General features: G+C 42.5%; 1 protein-coding gene across 1 annotated transcript in view; it reads right to left on the bottom strand.

Moving 5' to 3' along the window:
- Positions 1 to 26,469, bottom strand: part of LOC309549061 (solute carrier family 12 member 9-like) — a 338,830-nt gene that overhangs the window by 132,480 nt on the left and 179,881 nt on the right. The window contains exon 8 of the mRNA XM_082249029.1: positions 4,947 to 5,029. Coding sequence (XP_082105155.1) covers positions 4,947 to 5,029 — 83 coding nt within the window. The remainder of the gene's footprint in view (positions 1 to 4,946; positions 5,030 to 26,469) is intronic.

The following is a 26,469-nucleotide window of genomic DNA, read 5'->3' as shown; positions in this document are numbered from 1 at the left end:
GTGTTATTTTAAACAGGAACAGTTGCATTTTGACAAATGCTCCTGCTATATCATACATAGCAATTCCAGGCTGTGATGTTTGCAGTCGGTAATAGCTAATAATAGTAGAACCAGGAGTGACATCGGAGAGAGAATCTGAACATAGGAGATATGCCCTATAAACTTTGCTGAAGTTTTTAGCCTATATTTCCAATGCTTGCACCCCTCAAGTGGTTAATTGTTTTCCTTGGTATTACAGGAGAGAAATAGTTTTGTTAGTATACAGATCATGTGTATATACTCTACATAAATGTGGGTCGGTTTGCCCCGTCTGTTTATATGGAATCATGAAATGAATATAATTGTAATATCACTATTAATATGCTGCAATTATCAAAGTAGGTTGGTAGAAACTGTCCTGTATATTGATCATTGGCTAGTACAGCATACATTATGAACTTCTTTTGGCACAGTCAGTATAGAGACAGTTCTTAGTTCTGACTTCCTGATAGATGAGGCCCTCTGTCTTTGGAAAAGATCAGTGTTGTGCTGGATGAAAGTTGGATCAGATCAAATTTGATTGGGAATGGATCTGATGTACTTAGTGCTGTATAATACATTGGCAGTACAAATAAAATAATTAAAATCTATTCATATGCACAAATATGAATATAAGCCTTATCTACAGTATGTTGGGTAAGTCTACAATTTTTCTGTTTTACCTAGCAATGCTATTTTTTCTGTAACTGTCCTAATTATAATGCTTACTAAAAGATACAAAATAATAAAGCACTCTGTAACTAGCAAGGGTCTAGTTTTTTCCCAACATACGTTTAAGCATTGACGCATACGGACTTAAAGTGTTTGTTATCCCATTCCCAACACTTCATATTCTTGATATGCTGTACCATGTATTCGTATGAGAAAGTATCCTGTCCTATTTGTATTGCTTCCTTTATGTGAAATCACCGGTGTGTTCCTGTCAGTCCCTCTGCTTTCCTATTAAAAGCTGACCACACTAAGCAGGAGAACACACCTTGGTCAGTTTTCTAGATATGCTGGGAATGCAAAGGGGAATGCCATAGACAGTCATCTGAGTGACAGGTCTGAGTGAAATCGTATACAAGATAACGGCACCATGCAGCAGTCTCAAGACTTTTGGATATCTACACAAAGGAGAATTTTACATATAAGAACATGCATAAAACAAAATAAATGCAAATATAAAAAAAAACAGAAATCTGATGGAAACAGGGTTTCTCTAAGAGCAGGTAATTAAATACAGTTTATGGTACTTTTGGCTGGTCTTAAAGAAAATATGTTGTTGAAAATTTGATAAATTGTGTTGTGTTTTATTGGACACAAGGAGATTCACTGATGTAATGTCACTTTACAAAATGTATAACCTGTGTGGATGAATCTATTTCACATATGGATCACCCATTTCCTCTACACCTCTAAGTATATCTAATGCCAAAGCTTTTCCTTGTTCTGGATAGATTGGGAAATGGTGAAAATGTACAGGCAAATGGAGAAAATGCCCTGTCAATATTTTACATGAGGCTTAACTTCATGACCTGTAGATGCAACAGGAACTAAGAAGATATACAGTACAGTAAAACCTTGGATTGTGAGCATAATTCGTTCCAGAAACGTGCTTGTAATCCAAACCACTCATATCAAAGTGAATTTCCCCATAAGACCTTCAGTTTATAGTCCATATAAAAAGAATATAGCAATGTGATAGGTTGTGTAATCATAAAATGTCCATCCACAAATGGCAGCCTACACAAGGGGATTAGAAACAAAATCCAGCAGGAGCTACAGAGTATAAAAGAGAGGCGCCTCTAAGTGTAGCAATATGGTTATATTAAAGAGGAAGTAAACCCTCCTCTGCAGGTTGTACCTATAGGTAAGCCTATGATAAGGCTCACCTATAGGTACTGTAAATATCTCCTAAACATGTACCGTTTAGGAGATATTTACCTTACATGCAGCCAGTGACGTCACTGGCGCATGCGCTCTGAAAGAACGGCCGCTGGTGCCGTTCCCTCAGAGCCCCGTGCCGTGACCGTCGGCTCCCACGCGCGTGCGCGGGAGTGACGTAATCGCGGGTACGGCCAATCAGATGGCCGGATGCCTCGATCCCGGAAGACTGGCGACTGAACATGTCGCCTGTCATACAGGTAAGCGGGCGGCACGGCGGGGGCTCGTTCTAAGGTAAGTATTTCATAATGAGCTAGTATGCGATGCATACTAGCTCATTATGTGTTTCTCTTTCAGGTTGTAAAAAAAAAAATGTGAAATTAGTTTACAACCTCTTTAAATGAAGGTTCAACATTTAGCATCTCACATGGTTGATGATTATAAGAGGCATATCTAAGAATGCAGGCATCTGGGTTAAAGCTGTCCACATAGACCATCCTCAACACTGGCTCTCATTATTGTCAGTCTGCAGTCGTGACTGGGAAGACTACCCTGCAGTAGAGCGATCTGAAAGTGAGGCTTGAAGCACTCATGGACCACAGCACGGAAGGTATGACATCAATGGCAGTGCGAAGGACAGTCTATGTGGACAGCTTTACCCCAGATGCCTGCATACTTAGATGTGAATCTTTTAAACATTTGCCACCCGCCCACCGTCAAATGACGGCGGAGCGGTGCGGCCATTGTTCTGGGTCGATGTCATATGATGTCGGCCCATTCAGGCAGGGCACGCGCGCGATTGTGTGCGCGCCGCCCTGCACTGTCGGTGGAGGCGTGTCCCTGAGACACAGCGCGTCACCGGCAGGGGGGAAACAGCCAATGGGCATAGCTGTTTCCCAAGTGATCAGCTGTGATCTAATCACACAGCCGATCACAATAGTAAAGCCCAGAAGAAGATCGCGCATGCGCGATCTGGAGTGCGCTGCGCGGTCATGTCGGTGGAACACAGCTAGTCACTGGCAGTAGTAAACAACCACTGACAGTGGCTGTTAACTATGTGATCGGCTGTGAATCCATTCACAGCCGTTCACAAAATATAAATACAGAGCAGTAACTCACTGTTACTAGCTCTTCTCCCCTCACACACTGTTTCCAGTGTGAGGAGAGCAGAGCCAGAAACAGTGAGTTACTGATCTGTGTCTGTCAGTGTAAAAGCACACCAATAAACGTCCCCACACAGTCCTCAGCCCTCCCCCAATTGCACCTGTCACCCAACAGTAACCTCATCAGTGCCCAGAAATTGCCACCCACTATACTTTTGCTGTAGCATGCTAGAGATGCACCACTTTACAGGCACATTAAGGGGACCCCCCAGGCACTATATTTAAAAGAATTTTTCATTGTTTCACTTTAAGCATAATTTAAAGCACTGCTCCTGAAAAAAAATTATTGTTTTACATTTTTTTTTTTTTTTTATTGATACATGTCCACAAAGGCAGTACCCAGACCCCCATATCTCTTTTATGATCAATTACTTGCATATAAGCCTTCAAAATGGCAGTGATAGACACGGAACAAGGCTGTGGCAGACAATTTCCAAAGTACAGACCTTAGTGAAGGACACCAAGGTACATTTCAAATTAAAACCATCAAAAAACACTCTGTCTACTCTCTGGCCTAGCTCTACAAGTACAAATGAGTTTAAAATACCATTTATATAAAGACTGCTTGTGGAATACTGTTATAAAATGTTTAAAATATTTTTACGATTCAAGCAGGGTCCTTATAGATTCCCCTTCAGAGCAGGCCAGGGTCCCCATAGATCCCCCTTTAGAGAAGGGTCCCCATGCATCCCCTTTAGAGCAGGGTCCCTAAAGGGGGGATCTTTGGGGACCCTGGCCTGCTCTAAAGGGGGATCTATGGGGACCTTGCTCTAAAGGGAGCTCTATTGGGACCCTGATCTAAAGGGGAATCTATGGGGACCCTGCTCCAAAGGGAAATCTATAGCATAGATCCCCTTTACAGCAGGGTCCCCATCGATTCCCCTTTAGAGCAGGCCTGGCAGGGTTCCCATAGATCCCCCTTCAGAGCAGGCCAGACAGAATCCCCCATATATCCCCCTTTAGAGCAAGGCAGGCCTGGTCCACCATAGATCTTCTTTAATGATCCAATTTGAAATTCTGGACTCGCTGTTATAGCAGAACACAAACTCACAGTGCAGAATGAATGCCAAGTTGATGACCCATGTCTCCTATGAGAAGCTGGGGCCCGGGCAGGCCGGGGCACTTTGCACACTGCTGAGACCGGCAGCGGGCACGGGAGCAGGTTAGAGGAGGAACTTGGAAGTTCTTTCCGTTCTCCTTCTTGGAGTCTTCCGCTCTGAAGGACTTAGGGTTTGGGGGCGGGGCAACCAACGCGCAAGGCGCAACTTGAGCAGTAGTGCACCTGATTGGTTAGGACGCCAGCGTGGTCCTACCAACCAGCGAGCAGCGGTGGGGGGAGGTAGAAGTCAGCTGTGACTGTCACTGACTGCTGACCCTGCAAGGACCGCTCACAGACAGCAGTGTATGGACACCTTGCCAATCCCTGAAAATGGGCACTTTTGATTTTTCTTGTTCGGCTCCCATAGACTTCAATGGGGTTTGAAGTTCGGGTTAGGACATTTCTCCTGTTTTTGGAGTTCTGCTGCACAATGAACAGGGTGGTGTTCAGCCCATCCCTATCGAGGACGATGTAAACTCCTGTGTGCATGTGCAGTAAATACAACACAAGTGGCTACCCATTGGCGAAGAGGAGCAAGCTGGAATCTAACATAAGATGTGGCATGGAAGATGGTGACAGCGTCATGGGAGAAGGCCATTGTGTCATAATGTGCAAGTATGCTGTGAGCTCATCCCCAACCAGTGGACCTTTTTTGAAAGGTACAAAGCAACTGTTTTATCATGTTATGACAGATGAGGTGCTTCATCTATTAGACAGCTACATGAAGATTTTCACATAGTTTACACTTTTCATTGCACATGAAAGTTCATGACTATTACCTGAACCAAGAACCAGGACATGATGACAGATACCCATGGGTTTCCTCCTTGGGATGTAATTTTTGCTGGCATTAGGAGCTTCCCTGTCAGAAAAATACAAACCATTACTGGGGATCAGTAACCTTATCAGAAATATTTTAAAATCATGATTAACTTTAATATTTAGGTAATAACACCAGGGGTAGTTGATTTTGGGGATAATCCGACTGCCTTCTGGGGGATCATGAAGGATTTTTTTCCCCCACCTTGAGCAAATTGGATCACTATTAGAGTTTTTCCTTCCTCTGGATCAACGGTGCATGGGGGATTTTGTATATGGAGGTTTCTATTAGGTTTTTTTTTTTTTTATTGGTTGAACTAGAAGAACCAATGCCTTTTTCAACCTATGTAACTTTGACAAGCATACAATATACAGTATAAGGAGGGATAACTGTAATTGGAACTCCAACGAATATGATATGGACAAAGCATGTTCACTGACTATATGCAAAAACTGTGATCTATAAATTGTCATTTATTATGTTAGTTTACATAACAGAAGTCATATACTGTAATACCATAGATTTGTCATCAGTACCTGGTGCAATACATACTATTTAGAATTTATTGGCTACAATCACATGGCTTTGTACACCGCATTTTGATGACAAAGATACATAATTCCAAAAGAACATGTAGAGGCAAAAATAAATGGATGTTAAAAGGTATGTAGTATCCTTCATTACACAGGAACATTTATCAACTCATATACCACATTTCAATATAACAAGCAGTGAACAACATCAAGGGTCTATTTAAAAATAGACAATATTCGCACAACCATTGCAGAATAATTCCTGTAGTGTGTTTATATTTCTTTTGTCAGCTCCATCTAGTGGCCATAATGCTGTATTATTCTTAATGAGGAATATCTGCACAATACTGCATTATGGCCACTAGATGGAGCTGGTGATCATAAGAAATAAAGATATTAGACATGACGACTGTGTGAATGCTGCACAGCAGTGTTTTTAACCAAACACCCTAAGTATTTAAAATGTAGCAATTAAAAACTGATTAGTAATAGTAAATATATGAACAGATCACATAGGAATGTATAGGTCTGTTTGATGACTCATCCCAGATAGCTCAGTTAGAGGTAACCGTATCAGTCAGACAAATCCTGAAGCAAGGCAGACTGATTCTACTGTGCTGTCTTTTTTATAATCTTTTTTTAAATAAAGTCATAAGGCTGGGTACACATGGGATGAAAATCAGGCAAAAACAGACGGTTCGGTAGGAACTGGCTGACTTTCAGGCCGGGTGTAGAGCACCCTGTCCAACAAAAGGGAATGAATGGTTCTGGCTGATGGCTCATCCCTTATCAAATGACTCAGTCTGACGTATCAATTAGTCCCTGTTTACATCGGCGCAATTTGACATGTCAAATCACACGCCAAATCGCACCCTGTTGCCAGCAATGTCACTGTCCAAATCGGTGCGACACAGACTTTGCGGCTCTGCACCGATTTCCAAAAGTAGTTTCTGCACTACTTTTGGCGACTTCGGGGGTGATTTCAATAGACATCTGTGCATGAACCCACAACAGATGTCATTCAAATCGCCCCCAAACTCGCACTGAAATTTGGGTTTGAAATCGTGCAAGTTCACCTGAATTCACATGATTTCAAACCCGTCCTAAGTGTGAACGTACCCTAGGACAAATCCTGCCACAAGGCAGGGTGATTCTGCTGAGCTGTGAACTGGGTGCTGACCAGTTAAATTATTCAGGAGATAACCTAAACTGTATGAAAACTACATACAGATATCAAGGTGTTCCTTAAAACAACTACATCTTCTACCTCCACTCCATAAAAGTGAGTGGCTAATTCTAAGGCTAGTAGTAGCCCACACACAGGCCGTGTATAGGTAGAGGGGGTCAAAACTGATCTCATCACAGATAACCTGTGGCTTTAAAATAAAGGCCAATTGCCCAAACACTGCAATAAAGGCAGCATGGCATACAGCAAGCAGTGTATGTAGCATAATGCATTAGAACGTCAGCTGCGATTAGCACGTACAAAGCTGTTAACGTCTAGGATGAGTAAGAGGAGCACCAGCATAATAGGACCATAGGGCTATTATAAGCAGAAATTACTAGTTATACCCAGCTATGGAATAGAGCAAAATAGCAATCTCACTAATTGTAATGATGCACAGTATTTTTGATGGGTAATTTACAAGGCTTTGTAGTGATAAATCTGTGATTGGATAATGCATAGAAGAAAGCTTCCTGCATTGCACTGTATTAATTTGCCATCCCAGACGCTTTCTGCTAGAAGCAGCGTACGCTGTTGTGTAAATGGTTAAATGGTTGAGACTGAGATGCTGTTGTGCATTAAGTGCATAAAGTGGCCAATATTTCATACACTGATACACCAGAGGGGACAGGGATGGGAGCTTTAAAAGCTTCTTCATTTCCCTTTTTTTTTTTTTTTGTCGTTGTCGTATTGATACAATAGTAGATGTTTGTGCAGATAAAACGCCCACCTTATCAAAAAAAGAAAAAAGTGCCGTAGCTGAGCATTGGTCTGGAGCTTGTTAATGGAGAAAGTGTCCTGACAATTGTACCGTTACCACTGGGAAAGACACAAGGGGTTACATCCATATCCAAATCTTCATCAGATGCCAGATTGATGAGAAATCGTGTTTACATCTCTGTGTACCTGGATATATTTTGCCCAGTTTGAGTTACTATGGCAACATATTTTGCAAAATTTCCTTTAATAATAATTGTATGCATTCTATGAAAATACAATATTGTTAGTTTTTTTAGGATACAGCAGTTAAATGACATACTACGTAGATAACCTACAGTATACAGATGATGTAAATGTGAACAAAGTCACATTGATTAAAGTACCTGTGGAAAAAGCTCAAGCGCCATACTAAGTGTAGCATATATGGAATTTATTATTGATGACAAGAGTAATAATAACAAGGGAAATTTCATCAAGAGCAAAGAACACTTCAGATCACCCCTGTCAGTGCAGCGATGTGTCAGCCTACGGCATCCCATCCAGGAAGTGATGTCACAATTAGCCACCTGTGCGTTCCAGGGCTTCAGGAAGTGCCAGAATCCACCAGCAGCGTCCCTTAGTCACAGAAGGTCATCCTGATACACTGCTCCATTGACAGGGATGATCTGCAGTGTTCTATGCTCTTCTTGGTGAATTTACCCTTGTGAGTAATACTCTTGTCATTGCTAATAAATTCCATATCTGCTACACTTCGTATGGCGCTTGTGCTTTCTCCTCAGTTACCCCCAAGTTTCTTCTTGCTTGTACACTGAGCTGCCACAAACGTGGGCCTACTTATGGACTTTTTTTGAACTTTTCTATAGAGTATTATATTCAATTTATGTGATTGCCTTGAGAACCTTTGGGGCACACTAGTACCTACATTTTTAGCTAATAACCAATGTCCATTAAAGTTCCTGTAAATACGCACATAACTGACTTTAAAATGTAAAAAAAAAGGGGTTTGAATAAGCCCCTTTTTCTAGATGGGATGGTGACAGGCCAATTTAGTTTAAAGAAACCATTTAAGAGATATTATACAGGCTCATCCTGTTACTAGGGCAGATTAGGCATACATGTTTATGTTTGTTTTAAATAAGCCCCAATCACATTAGTTTTATAGTGTAGCTAGGGAGTTTAGGTTAATTTCCAGTTATAACCTGTTTTCCTCCCGCCTTCTAAGAGCCTGCCTATAGGTTATAAAAAGGGGGCTCATTCGCACAAGCCGTCAATCGCCTCAGGAGAGATCGCCGTGTCAAGAACCAAGTTTCTGTCTGGACTGACCTTTTGATTCACGGACGCTATCGGCTTTCGTATCTACCGGTTTCCAGAAGGGCGTCGTGTCAACTCTCGCTTTCTGCCCCTGAAAGAACTTCGGGTCAAGTCTCCGGTCTCCTATCAACAGAAGAGCTTCGAGTCAACTTACCGGTTCCTGTCATCCTCGCAGCATGAGTCTTCTCCGACGTCTCATCGAGCGGGCTGGCGAAGCGGGTGCCAAGGAGTGGATCCGGCGTTGCTTGGACATGCCGACCGCCGCGAGTCAAGATGCGCCACCGGAAGATGCCTCTCGTCCTTCAGCGATGACGGAGCCGGTCGCCGGGTCAAGTCGGGAAACGGAAGTCGTCAGCGGCGGAGGTCGAAGGTTATCATCATCACCGGCACAGAATGAAGACCTGCGCAGAAGAGGCTCGCGTGGACGTTCCAGAGAAGATGCCGTCCCGGCGAAGAGGAGACGGGCTCCGCGCCGCCGGTTCTCGCCATCCACCGACGCCGGACCGGAACGGGTGCAGTCGGCACGCCCACCGTCGCACGAAACGGAGAGAGGCAGGCCTGCCTCTCACTCCGCCAGAGGTTCTTCGGCTCCTGCGGCAGAAGAGGATCGTCGTCTGAGGGTTCCGGATCGTCCGCCCGTCCGAGGGCTAGGTGAGATTACCTCAGCCTCCACGTCTCAGGCCACATTGAGGGGGTCACAATGTCCCGCACTCTCGAATACTATCAGCATGGCGGGGGGTGCTCACGGGGAGTCCAGCATTTTAACAAATACAGCCGGTGCATTGACGGATCTCTTCCAAGGCTTCCTCACTAACTTTCAGGCCATTTTACATGCGAATAATACTCTACCTGCCTCAACTACTTCTTTAGTGAATCCTCTACCTGCTTCCACTTTCCCTCTGGTCAATACTCTACCTGCCTCCACTACCCCTTTGGTCATTTCCTCTGCTACTATGACTACTTCATCTAATGTGCCTGTGTCCTCGACGGCAGCGGTTACTAACGTGCCTGTCTCTTCCGCACCTATGCTTACTAATTTACCTGTGTCTTCCACACCTGTGGCTACTTTGCCTATGTCTTCTCATAATGTTGTTCATGAGCCTTCTCCTCTGGATGTGTGGGCGCCATCTAGCGGCCTGTTAGCTATAAACATGCAATCTCCAGTGAGCCATCCCCCCCCAGCATTAATTCTCCCCCTGTACCTCCTGCTTCTGTCGCCTTAGCCAAGACACAAAATCTCCCCGAGACGTGTCTTAAAGAAGCACTGACATGTGAATTATCTCCATTAGGTTATCATCTTTCAGATGGTATAAAAGAAAAAATCTGGAGTGGTAAATTTGTTGATCTCCTCTCTCTTCTTCCATCAGTTAAGGAGTTCGTGTCTAAAGGCGATAAAAGAGAGGAGGAAGACAGGAGGCGACCAGTTACTAAAACTTTTAATAATTGGTTACAGGCCTTTTTTATATATGCTGCTGTAATGTGTGAGAAACACCCTAGTAGGAGTATTGGGTTGTTTCAACATTTAGATATTATTCTAGAAGCTTATAAAAACTTTGGCGGTACGGCTTGGTTTTCCTATGACGTAGCCTTCCGTCAGAAGTTATCCGTTCAGCAAAACTTAAAATGGGGAGTTAAAGATGTCAGCCTTTGGCTGGATCTTTTTCTGCCTAAATCCAATTTTGGTAGGCAAGTTTTCTCCGGGCCGCAACAGCAGCCCGCAGCTTCCTCCTTTCGTAAAGGAGTTTGTTTCTCCTACAATGACTCACAGTGTAAGTGGCCGGGGACCTGCAAATACAAGCACGAATGTGCTTTTTGCGCAGGTTCCCACCCCATTGCCAAGTGCTTTAAGAAAATGCACAGCGCACAACAGTCAGGTAATTTTTCGAAAAGCCATAACCCCGGTGAAAATACACGAAATGTTGCCGTGGCTTCAACAATACCCAGACCGGGTGAAAGCCACCCTGGTAACTGAGGGTTTTACCGACGGGTTCTATTTACCTTCTTTTTCCGGTTTTGGTTGTACGATCGTCAAGAACCTCAAATCTGTTGATCATCTCGAGGACATAGTGATAGAAAAAATAGATAAGGAATTAACGGCGGGTAGATTTGCGGGTCCTTTTGTTTCCCCTCCATTTCTCAATTTTAGGATATCTCCGCTGGGCATAGTTCAGAAGAAGGAACCTAATACTTATCGCCTTATCCATCATTTGTCATTTCCCTTTGGTGGGTCGCTGAATGATGAGATTGGTGAGGATGAAGCTTCGGTTCAGTATTCCTCTTTTGAGGATGCCTTGGGGATCTTAAGAAAATTGGGAAAGGGGGCGTTGTTAGCTAAAACCGATATCAATTCCGCATTTCGTCTATTACCGGTTCATCCTGATTCTTTTAATTCTCTCGGTTTTTTCTTTTTGAATCATTATTTTTTCGATAAATGCCTTCCGATGGGCTGTTCCCTGTCGTGTTTTTATTTCGAATGCTTTTCTACTTTTTTGGAGTGGGTGGTGTCCTTCAAAGCTGGTTTATCTGATATCGTTCACTACTTGGACGATTTTTTGTTTATGGGTCGGGCGAATTCCACTGACTGTTTGCATCTACTTGAAACGTTTTTTGAGGTATGCAGTCAGTTTGGAGTTCCTTTGGCTCAGGAAAAAACAGAGTGGCCCTCTACAAGGGTTCAATTCTTGGGTATTACTATTGATACCGACTTAATGGAGTTTAGCTTACCACCTGAAAAAGTTGAAAAGTTACAGGGTAGCCTGCTGCAGATGATTCGCAAGAAAAAGACGACATTGAAAGAAATGCAATCTTTACTAGGTTTGTTAGCCTGCTTCCAGGATCATACCTTTAGGTAAGTTGTTTTCTCGAAAGTTATATACTGTTATTTCAGGTTTGAAATCCCCCTCCTCACATGTTAGGTTGTCATCCGAAATTAAGGAGGACATGCTGGTTTGGCTACAATTTTTGTTCTATTTTAACGGTAAAACAATCTGGCAGGAAGAATTTATCATTGACCAGGACTTTTGTTTGTTCACGGACTCGGCGGGCTCAGTGGGTTTTGCCGCAATTTGGCGCACTCACTGGTGCGCTGATTCCTGGCCGGACAAATGGCAGCAATTGGGTTATACTCGGAACAGTGTATTGCTGGAGCTTTTCCCAATTGTTGTTGCTCTGGAAATTTGGGGACCCCAATTTAAAAATAAACGTATACTGGTTAGAACAGACAATAGAGGGGTGATGTTTGCGATTAATTGTCTTTCTTCCAGATCCCCGCCTGTCATTAGATTGTTGCGATACCTTGTTTCCACATGTTTGCGCTTGAACATGTGGATCAAGGCTTCTTATGTGCCTGGTAAGGACAACTGTGTGGCAGACTCTTTATCTCGTCTGCAGATGGAGCGGTTTTTTCTGCTGTTTCCGGACGCGGACCGGACCGGTTGCCTTTATCCAGATCGACTTTGGGATATAGTTTAGATTTGGTGTCTATCGCCTCAGGAGAGATCGCCGTGTCAAGAACCAAGTTTCTGTCTCCCTCCCCCCCCCACCCCTTTTTTGTCGCGGTCAGTTTATGCCTGTTAGGGTCACCTTTGTGTAATACAAAGGGGGACGTCGTTCATGATATGGTTAATGATGATATATTCTATGTTGGATAATTTTTGAAGTTATTTATGATTTGGTTTGACCCGGATTGTAGTAATCAGGTCAATTTTGATGTATACTGATGTTAAGATGTTTTAAACAAGCATTAAACGACCACGGCCTTTTAAATTCCAGATCAGTGTGTGGTCTCATTCTTTATTTAGAATAAGCTAAAGTTAGTATTGAGTCCTGTCTGCCATCCCATAGTGCATAGCTTTTCTTTGTGCTGGGTCCCAGCTGAGAAATTACAATTTCTGGATGAACCCTCTGCACACTGATTAACACCCTTTTCAGTAAACTATGCAATGAAAAACAGGGATATTTAGTTCACACATATTGCAATATATGTTTAAACTGGACAACTGCGTCAAAGTAATCCCTCTTATGGCCAGTCCTACTCTGCTCTGCAAGAGCAAATAATGCTACGGTGGACACAATGCCAACATGGGGGAAACAGACACAAAGTGGGGGAGAACTACTAGGTTCAGGTCTGGTCACAGACTAGCTTTGCAACAGAAACAAGATATACCTGTGCTCAAATCCCAATAGCTTGTACATGTATTTAAACTATCAGGTGCTAAAGCTGAGAAATTGGCATCTGTAATATCAATAGCCAATAGCAACTTTTTGCAAATTAACTGAGCCTTCCATATTTCATCTGAAGCTGAACTTTGCAATAAACAAGTATTAACTAAATACATAATGCAGGTGTTTTCTTACCTGAATCTTGGTGCACTATATTTATTTATTTCAGATCTGTGCAATAATCCAGTGTGAAAATGTGACTTTGTACAGGTGCTTCTTGTAATACAGACCGGTTATTGCTGCTCTCTCCCTTGTGCAGAGTGACTGGTCTTGTCTCCACCCCCTCTGTAGTTTTTTGCAGGCAGCCTGTAGTGGGTGGAGCAGATGGGCCCCTCCCACAGCTCTGCTCTTTGCACGGGCTATGTACAGCACAGTGATGATGTCACTGCTACTTACAAGGTTATATCTGGGTTTGCAAAAGTATATGCCTCCTGGAATATGTGACGTCCATATGCCAGGAGGCAAAGGGAAGACAGTGCACGTCATTCACCTAGGTCAGGGGTAGGGAACCTATGGATCGCGAGCCAGATGTAGCTCTTTTGATGGCTGCATCTGGCTCGCAGACAAATCTTTAATAAAGGGGGGCGTGTTCCGACGTGAGCCACGCTGGACGTGTAGTCCCAGAGCTCCGCCGCTTCTACCACTTAATCCAGTGCCATCCGCGTAGCTGTGCCCAGTGCCAAGGAGATTTCTGCACCCATCGACGGTACACTTTGTGGGATACCCACCGCTACCCTCAGTTAGTCTATGGGTGACCAGATTGCTGCGCTACGGACCCCACGGCCTACTCGCGGTACCACCACCGGCTCACGTGCTGTGCATCTGAAGGCCTTGGCAATCACCACCCGGTAAGGGGACCTGCCATCCGCTCCCTGTGCCCCGACAGACACGATCTCCTTCCCTTCTGACACCCGGGGACCCATGGGAGCTGACTCTCACATCCACTTCTGAGGCCTTCAGCGGCCTGCCGCCATTTTCTCAGGGCCTATACTCACCTCCATCACTCGCAGGCCTGCAGGCGCTCACTACTCCGGCCTCATTGCATACCTGCCTGCTCTGCTCTCTTCCCGACCGGATTCCAGGCACTTTCACATGGCTCCATCTACTCACTGTATAGCTGCGGCCCATGAATATGAATATTAAATAAAGGTTCCCAACCCCTGAAATATAGTGTATGGCTCTCACGGAATTACATTTGAAAATATGTGGTGTTCATGGCTCTCTCAGCCAAAAAGGTTCCCGACCCCTGACCTAGGTGAAAGAAATGCAAGGGGGAGAGGGAAGGGCCACCCTTTTTTTTTAATAAAAAAAAACAACAAAAAAAAACCCCAGAAAAATACAGCCATGTTCTGGCAGTGGAGGGAAGGAGGGCTGGAGAGGAGAGAAGTCTTTCATGAGAGTAAAGATCGGCTTTACCTAATCCCAGTTAAGCTGCCAATAAACTGATCAAAATTTACCCAGTTCAGCAAAGACCGACTTCATTTCGATCAGTGTGTGGCTGTCTCTGCTTGACAGTCAATTCAATTCAATTGCTTGATAGACTTTTGTAGAAGGGACATGTTGGAACATTTTTCTTGATCAGTGGCTGCAGACAATAAGCTGGGCAGTGATTTTCGGGGTCTGCGGGCAGGAGGCTTATCGGAATCTGGAAGCCCCCTTTAACAAGGGGATCTCCAGATCCCACCCCCCATGTGAATGGGTATCTGGTACATCCTACCTTTTTCCATTCACCAAAAACGTGTACAAAAGTAATAAACACATAACATCAGAAGGGGCGGTGCCACCAGGTGACGTAGCCAGGTGGCCCTGCCTCTTGCCTATATAAGAAATGTCAAAGTGCAGAGTGGGTATTCAGCAGAAAGCCTTCCCGGAGGCCAGAGCTTTTTTTTTTCTTTTCCGGGTCCGATGGGCAGCGTGATTGACGATGGATTTACACCGAGGAACACTATTTTTTTCTTTTTTAATAAAGGATTTGCTTAAAACTGTCTCGTGTTGATTATTTTTGTACACGTTTTTGGTGAATGGGTAGGGATACCCTTTCACATGAGGGGGCGGGATCTGGGGGATCCAGATTCTGATATGCCCCCCACCTGCAGACCCTGACAACCACAGTCCAGGGTTGTCAGGAAGAGGCCCTTGTTCCCCTCCAAATCCATACCAGACCCAAAGGGTCTCACACCGTTTTTTTCTTTCAATAGTCAGGTGTCGGCAATTGTAACCGCGAGTCATTTTAACTGGGATTTGACTTTTTTCTTTAGAAATTTCATTTTTGCTGTAGCATGTTTTATGCATGCTGCAGATGCGCCACTGTACAAGCACATAAGGGGACCCCCGAGGCACTTTATTTATAAGAATTTTTCATTTTTATTGTTGCACATAATCAAAATCATTGCTCCTGAAAAAAACTTTTTTCATTATTTATTTATTTATTTTTATTGATACATGTCCCCCAGGGCAGTACCCAGATCCCCATACCCCTTTTATGGGCAATTAATTGCATATAAGCCTTCAAAATGGGCACTTTTGATTTTTCGTGTTTGGCTCCCATAGACTTCAATGAGGTTCCCCATTCAGGTTAGAACATTTCCCCTGTTCAGGAGTTCTGCTGCGAACTGAACAGGGGGGTGTTCGGCCTATCCTTAGTTACAAGTTTATTTGGCCAGCATGGTACATTCATAAGTATGTGTACTGTCTAGGAATCAAGGGTTTATAATGACTTAAAGTGTATGTAAAGGCAAAACTTTTTTTAAGTTTGGATGAGGTTAGAAAGGTACAGCCAAAGCTCGTTTGACCGGCACCCGGCTCAGCCTCTCAGCGAGCCGCTGACAGCCTGAGCCAGCCACTCCCGCCCCCTCCACAGCTCAGTGCTCCAGTGAGCACTGGGGGGGGGGGGGGGGAGAAGCAGACAGCAGTAATTGACAGTCACCAGCTCTCTGCTCACGGAGCCTTTAGAACCAAGCTATTCAACATAGTGTACCAACGTCTTCCACATATGTAAGATGTATTTACAATGACAATGATGTATCAACTGGACAGTTATTTTTTTGTTTTATTTGGGGATTGGTTAACTCTTTAATAAACTATAAAACCCTACTAAGAAATGAATGAGGACAAGAACTCAAATGTAAGTGTTTAAAGGCTAAGTTCACCTTTGTAACATGCTTTTTGAGTGGAACATGTAACATGTTCCAGCTCCTGCCTCCTATCTCCCCAATCCTCTTCTCCCTGTGACAGCCGCACTCGCTGTCCCAAATCAAAAACAGCGTGGCTCTGCTCACACAGCTGCATCATTCATTCACAATTCTGTTGAATGAACTACAAGTACCGTCATCCACCGTGGTTGATGGCTTGTAGTTCTCAATGAACTGCGAGAGCAATGGTGAGTATCAACATAGTTCATTGATTATTCCTGCTTTTCAGTAACTCCCTGCTCATATCCAAGGTGCAGGTAAACAGTTTACTGAGGGTCTGCAGGATCCTGTCACTGCACCCGTGATCTGCTGATTGCAGGTGCAATGCTTTACAGGCTCCAGTGTAAAAAATAATATATGCTTATTTTGATTCCTACAAATAAAACATTTGCTCTCCACCATATTCACTAACAAAGCCTTCATGAGTCAGCTATCTATATTTAAACACATTTGCCACCATACGCCTCTCTCTCTAAAACTGATCTCTATTCTCTGCTCTAAACTGAATAATTCTAACCCCCCCCCAAGATCACACCTATGTATCCAAGTGGGTGACAGACCTCCGGCACATCTGAGATGGAGCGGATTGGTTGCATATATGGGCCTCCTGCTCTATTATTGTGTAGACTATGGAGTCTGCATTCAAAGCAGTTATTAGGTGGTACCTGGTCTGATCACGTGTAACCCATCTTCAGCCCTCCCAGGTCTGTACTTTCGTAGATGCCCATCACCGGGCGATGTTTTACGTACCTGGTGGACATGTCCCATGCTCACACGGTTTTGGACCAAGGTCTTGAAGCTCATACATTCTTTGTCTGGCTGTCCTTTACCCAGAGATCCATGGTATGTTCTTTTACACCTTAAACCCCCTGATTTTACTATACCCCAATACAAATCGGCAACCTACATTTTATTAGGGGCAAAACAGACTATCGCCAAAGCCTGGAAGAAACAATTTGATTCTTTTGAGGAAGTTCATCCAGGTTCATTACCAACGTAACTTAAGATTCTCCCAGACCCTGTGGATACAACATACCCATCTGTTGCTGTCCATGGAGAGCTTTACCTCATTATAGCAGTCCAGTTTTGGGGTGCAGGTTTTGAGCATTCTCGTCATTCACTCCCCTCCCCACCTCTTTTTCTCATCTTCCTACTGTGGAAATCCTTCCTTCCTCTTTACTTATTTCTTTGTTGCAGCATGTTGTTTATTCAGACTTGATGTTCTGATCTGGTTATTGTTTCGCGGCCTGCTGGAAAATTACCTGGCTCATTGATACCTTCTCTAACTTACAGGCTACAAGTTTTGTTTATTATGCTATTTATACTAGTGGATGTTTTTTCATTCTATGTAGCTATGTTCTCTGCTCTCTTACATCTTCTTGGCTATTTAAAAAAGTTTTCATACACTGTTTTATAACTTTTTCATAAAAATGTATTGAAAGTAAAAAAATAATACATGCTCATTTTTTACCCTCGCAAAATGATGTGCATTTATTGTTCTTTATTAAAAGAGAACGTATCCTTTAAAAGCCATTGCAATTGGTTATGGAGCCATTTTTCTACAGTGAAAGGAACAGTGCTTTACTTTACATATATCAAAAGAAAGATCACATGAATCAGAAGTAGAAGACTTGGCAGGGACCTATTCGACATTTACCACAAGGACAGGCAGATCTCCCAGGCACTGTCAAATCACTGGGAGATCTGCTCATATATCAATAATTTAGCAAACAACTGTCATCTTATCTCAATGGATAGCTTAACATGTCAATAAGTCTGTGGATTGATACATTTGATATCACACTATAGAAGAATCAGGACATCTATACTACTAACAAAGGAAAAAGGGGAGTTTATTATCTTTTCCTATAAATTACCTAAGGCCTCCTTCTGCAACCATTCATAGACCTGATTCAATGTTCTGCTCGTCTGGTTTTTATATCCGTACTTTTTAACCTAAATGACAGTATAATGTGCAAAACCATTGTATTATACTTTTCAAGTCATATTTCCCCAGAAATAAAGAAACAAAATCAGCAGAGTTAATGACCCGATCAAACAGGAATCCTCCGTCCCCGGTTGCAGGAATTTGCAATCGGCACGTCTGTCTTCTGTCTAATGCTGCTCTCACAGGACTCTGAATGGCTTGTTGCTTAATACATATGTATTTTAAGCACTCATTTTACTGGAACGTACATTAATATGTAGCATCCTCATCATGTAAAACAGCCTCCCAGTTGTGTCGCTAAGATGAGAATCTTTTTTTTTTTTTTTTTTAAACAACATATACAAGATCCTGGAGTGGTGTTTGCATTAAGGATTTGTTTCTAGCTGTTCAAACAGAACTAGTGCAGCTGCATTGATAGCAACATGTTGTACTATGACAGCTTTCTGTCTAAATGATTGTTTTATTATAACACAAATCACATAATTCAAACATTCAATTCAAGCATCCAATCATCAAATGCATCTATCGGAAATCTAGACCTGGTATGCCTGAAACTCTATAAACAAACTCCTTTAGTTTTCAACAGTTTGCTTTTCAGAGTCAGAAGTGTCATTATTCTAAGCCCAGGTCCAAAATAGAGAACAAGTGAAAAACTGTGATAAACATTTTTTTCGAAGTCAAAGAAGCCGACAGAAGGAAATTTCACAGCAGCCGTGGACAAGGAAAGCGTGATATATTCTCACCGTTGCATCAGCATACTGTAAAAAGAATGGAAGTCTTATCTCTAGCGCACCCCCACCCCTCTTTTCCTTTTCGCAATCGCAGACACTCATGACAGGATTTCTGCTACAGGCCGTCAGAGAGACGGACAGTAGACGGACAAAACCGAGCAGGTCTTCCTTTCAAAAGGCAGCCAAAGAAAGCATTGATATTCCTATCGCCTAAGTGATAGCTGAGAGTCTCTGCCAAGGAAGGAGAGGACTTGACAAGGACGTCCAGCAGGATGAGTGAGCTGCGCTTGGAGAGGATGGGAGGAATTAATTCAAATGGAGGAACAGATAAGAAGAAAACTTTAATTAGAAAATGTCAGGAAAGAGAAGGAGGTTTCAAAATAACATACGTATAAAATAAATCACACCAATGGCTACAGCACTCCATTTTTGAATTGTCATCATCATAAACAGTCCCCATTACATAAGGAATACCTATATATCTATTATGTAAATTGTTCTTTGTCCCATCAGTGCTTGTCATGTGACTTTTGCTGCCTAACCAAATCATTGGACCAACCACTGTAGTGCTTTACAAGATTCAACAGGTGTTTGAATGGGGAAACATTGAAGACGTGCTCAAAGAGTTAGTGTAAATTATTCAGAAACAAAGGGGCTCTAAAAGACCGTAAGTAGTGTTGTAACCAGAAAGTCCAGTGTAGAAAGAACTAAAGTGTGTTTAGTAGTTGTACAACTACATATTAACTGAGGTCGAACATGGCTTCTAAAAGATTATGAAGTCCATCAAATAATTCATACTTTTAAGCATTGTTCTCAAACTTATAGCACATTGTGTGCTACAACAGCTTTGTCTGCATTACAAAACAGAAACCCTATAGCCGGCTATACATGAATCAAAGTTCAGCCTGTTCAGCTGAATTTTGATTTATGCATGGGCCCCCTGGTTGTACACAAGTTGATATATTGATCAACTTGTGTATAACCAGCCTGTCACGTTTTTCGAAAATTATTAGTCCGAAATGTCCATATAAAAGAATTCCAGAGATCCCAGTGAAAATGCACAGCAACCAGCACTGAATTACAAGTGAAGGAGATCCACCACCAAGTAAAGTGCCAAAACACGCTTACCAGATGGAAATGATAAACAAGCATTCAAGATATCTCATGGCAAACTGCATATCACTGTCATAGGATCTTCATCTATGACAGTGCACAGGAGCCCCCAGATGAATTGCATTAGCCGGAAACACGTCGGGCCAAGCTGCCCACTGAGGAACTCTGCCTACGCATACCATTACTGAGAAGCAGTAGAGTATACTTTGATTTCCTGATCTGATACGACATTTGATAATATACCTATGAGTTTTCCCTCTGTGAAGTGGATTGGGATGAAGATCCTATGACAGTGATATGCAGTTTGCCATGAGATATCTTGAATGCTTGTTTATCATTTCCATCTGGTAAGCGTGTTTTGGCACTTTACTTGGTGGTGGATCTCCTTCACTTGTAATTCAGTGCTGGTTGCTGTGCATTTTCACTGGGATCTCTGGAATTCTTTTATATGGACTATTTCGGACTTTTTAATATTATGTTTTAGCGCTACATATTTATATTTTCTATCTTGTCCACATATCGTCAGTATATATAGACCACTGTTCCTGATCTTTGCTGACAGTATTAGTACAGGAGATGTACCAGGGGATTGGAGGAAAGCTAACGTGATTCCGATATTCAAAAAGGGCCAGAGGCATATCCCGGGAAATTATAGGCCTGTCAGTTTGACATCAATAGTATGTAAACTTCTGGAGGGGATGATAAGGGACTATATCGTAGAGTATGCTAAAGACAACAACATCATCAGCAGTAATCAGCGCGGGTTTACAAATGGGCGTTCTTGTCAAACCAATCTCTTAACATTCTACGAGGAGGTGAGCTGTGAGCTAGATAGGGGCAGACCAGTAGATGTGGTGTACTTGGATTTCGCTAAGGCTGATACAGTTCCCCACAAGCGCTTAATTTATAAAATAAGGTCTGCAGGTATCGACAGCAGGGTTTGCTCTTGGATACGGAACTGGCTAAAAGGGCGTGTCCAAAGGGTGGTAATAAACAGCGCATACTCAGACTGGTCTGAGGTAGTAAGCGGGGTGCCCCAGGGCTCAGTCCTGGGACCAACCTTGTTCAATTTATTTCATAAACAGCATTGAGGACGGGATCAGTAGTTTGTTATTAGTTTTTGCAGATGACACAAAATTGGCCAGGGCAATAACTGCACAGCATGAAGCAGATATCCTACAGAATGACCTGGACAAAATAACGGAGTGGGCAACGACATGGCAAATGAGGTTTAATGTGGAGAAGTGTAAGGTTTTGCACTTGGGGACTAAAAACATAAAAACACAATACACGTTAGGAGGGGAACCCTTGGGGGAATCAAAAATGGAGAAGGATATGGGAGACTTGGTTGATGATGGATTAGGCAACAGCATGCATTGTCAAGCGGCAGCTGCCAAAGCCAGCAGAATATTAGCATGCACAAAGAAAGGGATGTATTCCAGAGATAAGACTATAATCCTTCCACTTTATAAAACTCTGGTCTGACCGCATCTGGAGTATTCTGTCCAGTTCTGGTCGCCAGTCCTCAGGAGGGATGTGTTGGAGCTGGAGAGAGTCCAGAGAAGGGCAACTAAACTGATTAGGGGATTGGAGGACCTTAACTATGAAGAGCGGCTGCAATTGCTCGATTTATTCTCCCTAGAGAAGAGACGCCTGAGGGGGGACATGATAGCAATTTATAAATATCTCAATGGGGATCTCAGCTTAGAAAAAAAGCTGTTCATTCGAAGGGATTGCATGAGGACAAGAGGGCATACAATGCAATTAGAGGAGAAGCGTTTTAACCTCAGGCAACGTGGGGGGTTCTTTACTGTTAGGGTTACAAGATTGTGGAATTCCCTACCACAAGAGGTGGTTTCTGCGGGAAGTATGGTGGCTTTCAAAAGACTCTTAGACTTACATCTCAAGGATCAGGACATTAAGGGCTATGTGAGATGATTAAAGCCACACACACCTACACGGGTTGAACTGGATGGACTATTGTCTTTATTCAACCTCACCTACTATGTAACTATGTAACTATGTAATATGATTAGTGTAGCTGCTGTTTGATGTATTTGGAATTCTGTATGCATATACAATTGTACTTAGCGCAGCTATATATTTACAACCCAAATTATTCGTGTCACCGGGTATAGCTGGCAACACTAATCATTGTGTTCTGCTGCCAGAGAAGGCTCCCCGCTGGCAGAACACAATAGCGATGTGGGAGAGATTTCCTCATCAACACACTGACTGTGGTGATGGGGGAATTGAGCAAATTTATTTTCTTCCACCTGTGGTGGAAGGAAAGAAAATTGCATAATCTATGGCCTGCCTTACATTGCAAATGCCCACATGTAACAGGATATAAATCTCCATTTCACTAAGGGAAAAAAAGTGGGCATTTGGGAACTACAATAAGAAGTGGTAGCTATATAATTCCAGGGTTTACCAGGATGGTAGGGTATGGATATGGAACCAACAACATGAATCTTATAGATCCATAATACAAGTGAAAATAGAAAAGTACATGTAGATTCTGTGGCCGCATAGTGTTTTCTATGGGAAAACATGGGTTCCTTAACAAAGGCAGGTCAAAATTTGAGAACATCACATCAGTGCAGATTTTTAAACCATTACTATTGTTTTCCTTCATACTGAAAGATATTTCTAGCAAGATAAAATAGTAACTAGCCACTGTTGTAAAGGAAGCTTAGCACATTTGTAAAGGCTCATTTTTTTCCTGGCAGATAAATATTTTATACTTATCTGCTCTGTGCAATAGTATTGCATAAAGCAGCCTTGAACCTCCTCTTCTGGCATCCCCCCCTTCTCAGTGCTCCATCATGGGAAGCCACTGCCTATGGTGGCAACCTGTGGGCTCGATCCTGCGCTGGGCTGTGTGTGTCTATTGATACACACAGCAAGGCTCAACCTCGCCCCCGTTCTCACAGGATTTGATTGACAGAAGCAGGGGCCGATGGCTCCTGCTGCTGCCACTGTGAGCAGAGAGGAAGGAGAGAGCCGCTGCAGACGATTGAGATAGGACTTAGGTACAAGTATAAAGGGGTGATACAAACACTGAAACATTTTTTTTACCTTAATATAGAGAATGTATTAAGGTAAAAAATGTTGAGCCTTTAGAACCTCTTTAATGTTCCCAATATGAAGATAAAATGATTTTAGTTTTACAACAGTAGACATTTCCATATTCCTGTGCCAGGAAATGTGCAACATGCACCAACATTAAAAATATTGATTTATTCTGCAAAAAAACACATCAATAGACTGCTTTCAATTATTGGAAACAATGAAAAATTACTGGGGTTTCTGTGACGTTTCTTTTTTCTTATGCAGGCACCTGCATAGTTATCTATCTTGGAATCTACATTAAAGTATAACGAAGTGCAAAACTTTTTTTAGTTTTATATAGAGTGGAATAAAACACCTATCATGTTTTTATTGCTGTGTGTGTCAGGGTTTTTTAACCCTCCCTCACTTAAAGTTTTGCCTTTAGTTCTACTTTAAAGGGTAGCCTAGTAACAGCCTGGTGTCTAGTAGTAAATTCTACAATTGCTAAAACGCATTGAGGGGATCAGCACTGCATGGCAACCAATCAGCTTCTACATTTTCAAAGTTTAACTGAACAAGTTGAAAAGAGAAGCTGATTTGTTCACATGTACACCTGCTCCAGTTTTGATAAAATTCCTCTTTTTTTTAGCATGCAACACTGACATCAATCCTTTAAAGCAAATACACAGCTTTGATCTATAGAAAATGTTTTAAAGTGAACATACCGTGGGTGTAAAATATTTCTAAGGTCACAAGTCCTTGTGGAGCCCCTTTGGATTCTAAACCCAGGTTGTGCATAGGGACTTGACCTCAATCCAGGAAAAGATTTATGCAATTTTCTTTTCTTCAACCAGGGAATGAAGGAAAGAAAATCATTTGATTCTGTGTTGATGGGGGCATTCCTCCTGCTGCACTATTGTATTTTTGTACAGAGGAAAGTTTCCCTGAATCATAACACAATGATTATTACCGTCGGCTAGTAGATCGACTTCAGTACAACCAGCCTGACCATAGATGGAACCAAATTTGTCTAGTTCCTGCTGAACCAGCTAAATTTCTATCTTCTTATGGCCAACTTAAAGCCCTGGCATTTGAGAGCAGAGTGGCAGGGGAGCAGATTAGCACAGCATGTGAGATGGGCTTAATCTCAGTTTGAGCAGAAAGCAAGGCCTCATGTATTGCCTGGGTCACAAATGCACGGAGGCTTAAAAAGGCATTGAGTTGAAGACTCAGGTACTTGTAGACACAACAACTGCTGTTACCTCAGAACCAATTCAGGCAAAGGTTTTTCCTCCAATGAACAATTGTTTTTTTGCAAGTTTTGCAATGATTAAACGTAATGTTCCAAAAAAAGCCTTTGTAGATAATAGATAGATAACAACAATCATATCCTACAGAAACCATATTGCACCTCCCTGAGAGGAAATGGATAAATCATGTTCAGTTATTAACATAAACATGTATACATTGCTTGGACATTATACACACAAATGTGTTTACCCAATGGGATACAGTAACAAGCCTTGAAAAGAGTTCTGAATTAGCATATTCATTTGATTTCACTTAGTGAATGGGATAAAAAAACACCAGGACCTCTTGGAGATAATCTCGCCAAGAGTACTCTAATCAGGACAAGAGGACTGAAGAAGCTGAAATGCTTTGCTGTGTTATTATCAATGCTCATTCAAATAATAAAAAAAAATCAGGAGAGATAAGGGAGAGGGGCATTTTCTCTTTTATAGGGGAAACCAAACTTTGCTAAAAGAGAACTTCTTACTCGGGAGGGCTAACATCCTTGCAAGCTGTATTTTTTCTTGGGTTACATATGTGATTAAATTAGTTTGATTGAGTTAATCAGAAACAAAAGTATAAAAAGTGATCATATATAATGCTGTTCTTTTATATGTCTTGCACTCTTAAATGCAAAAAGCTAAGGTGCCTTTGGCCATGCTACCTTTTTACCATAGCTGTGGCATCAGATAAAGCACACCAGGGTTCACCACATTTTTGGCATTCTCTGATAGTGCTAAAGCTTGCTTGCCCCTTCCCACCTATATTTCAATTATCCAGGGAGACTGTTTATCATAGTGATGGGCTGATGGAAATGTTTAAGGGAGATGTTTAGTAGCAAGATCCAAAAGATCATGTAAGTGCCAAAACCTTGCCTGTCATAATGGCCCAGCTCAGATATAACAGGAAGGGTCTGGAGGGTTCTGCAGGTACATTAAGGAATCCCCATCCTGACAAAGCCTCTTTAACAGGTAACACCTAGGAAACATGGTGTAGTCACGAAGAGTTGCCTGAAGAAGTTGCTTGTGTTGACCAGAGCCAAGCATCAAAGTCAGAGCACAGAGCAGATACAAAGTCAGGATCACAGCCAACATCAGGACAGGTGGAACACTAGCACATTCAAGACACAAAATAAATCAGATCAAGGATGTCCATCAGGTCTAACGTGGAACTGATGAAGGTTAGGGAAATCGTGCATAAGAATGTTACAGGGTCTGCTCACAATTGAGTCAAACACAAGAAGGCAGAACCAAATGTAGAGGAACAGGAACTTTTCAATGGCACAGTAACTCCGGTGTCCTATTAAAGTAGAGTTCCGGCCTCAAATACCTTTTTTAACTAAAAATACCCCTATAATACTAATCCATTGCCCTTTACAGAACCGCTATTCTCATACTTACAAGGTGTACAGTATTGGATTTTAGTCAAAATCTTACTTTTAAAAACGCTGTCTGGGCGCGGCCATCTTGGATGTGGGCATCTGAAGCTGCAGTGTAATCTGCTGTGTCCTTCTTCCTGATTCCAGGGAGTGTTCTGGGAGTTCTTCCTGATTCCAGCCTCCTGGGAGTGATGACAAACAGCTCCCAGGATGCAATGCAAAGGCGGAAGTGATGTCGGTGGCCGAGGCCACAGAGGGAGGAATCAAAAATGGCCTGAAAATAAGGTAAGGGACCCCCGAAAAAAATTGAAAATGCCCAATTGTTGATCAGTATAGCGAGCACTCCAGGAATCATTAAAGTTGCAAAATAGGCCGGAACTCCGCTTTAAGGAACTATGGATTAGGAAGTGTCCACTTGATGTACGGCTCATCTGACAAAAAATAATTCAGGTATACCAAAGCTGGGGCACAGGAAAAAGCCATTGAGTGCAGGAAATACAAAAAAAAAACTACTAGGAATGAGCAATCAGAGTAGCAAGACCTGTACCTTTAGCTGCAATATTTGCATTCACAGGTTCACTTTAAAGATGGGCCATTCTGATATACATTATTTAGTAAAGTAATTCCTCTTCCTAAGTAGAAATGGTGATGTTATAAATGAACAATATACACAGTCAGGGGTAGAAGCATAATACTAAATTACACACCACCAGATGAGATCTGAAGCCGACTATACATGGATCAAAATTTGCCCAGTTCAGCAGGGA

Source organism: Pelophylax lessonae (genome assembly GCF_965119305.1).
Source record: "Pelophylax lessonae genome assembly, chromosome: 3".
Classification (NCBI taxonomy): Eukaryota; Metazoa; Chordata; class Amphibia; order Anura; family Ranidae; genus Pelophylax; species Pelophylax lessonae.
Note: the sequence above shows the minus strand (reverse complement) of the source record. Positions and strands in the feature narration are given on the sequence as shown.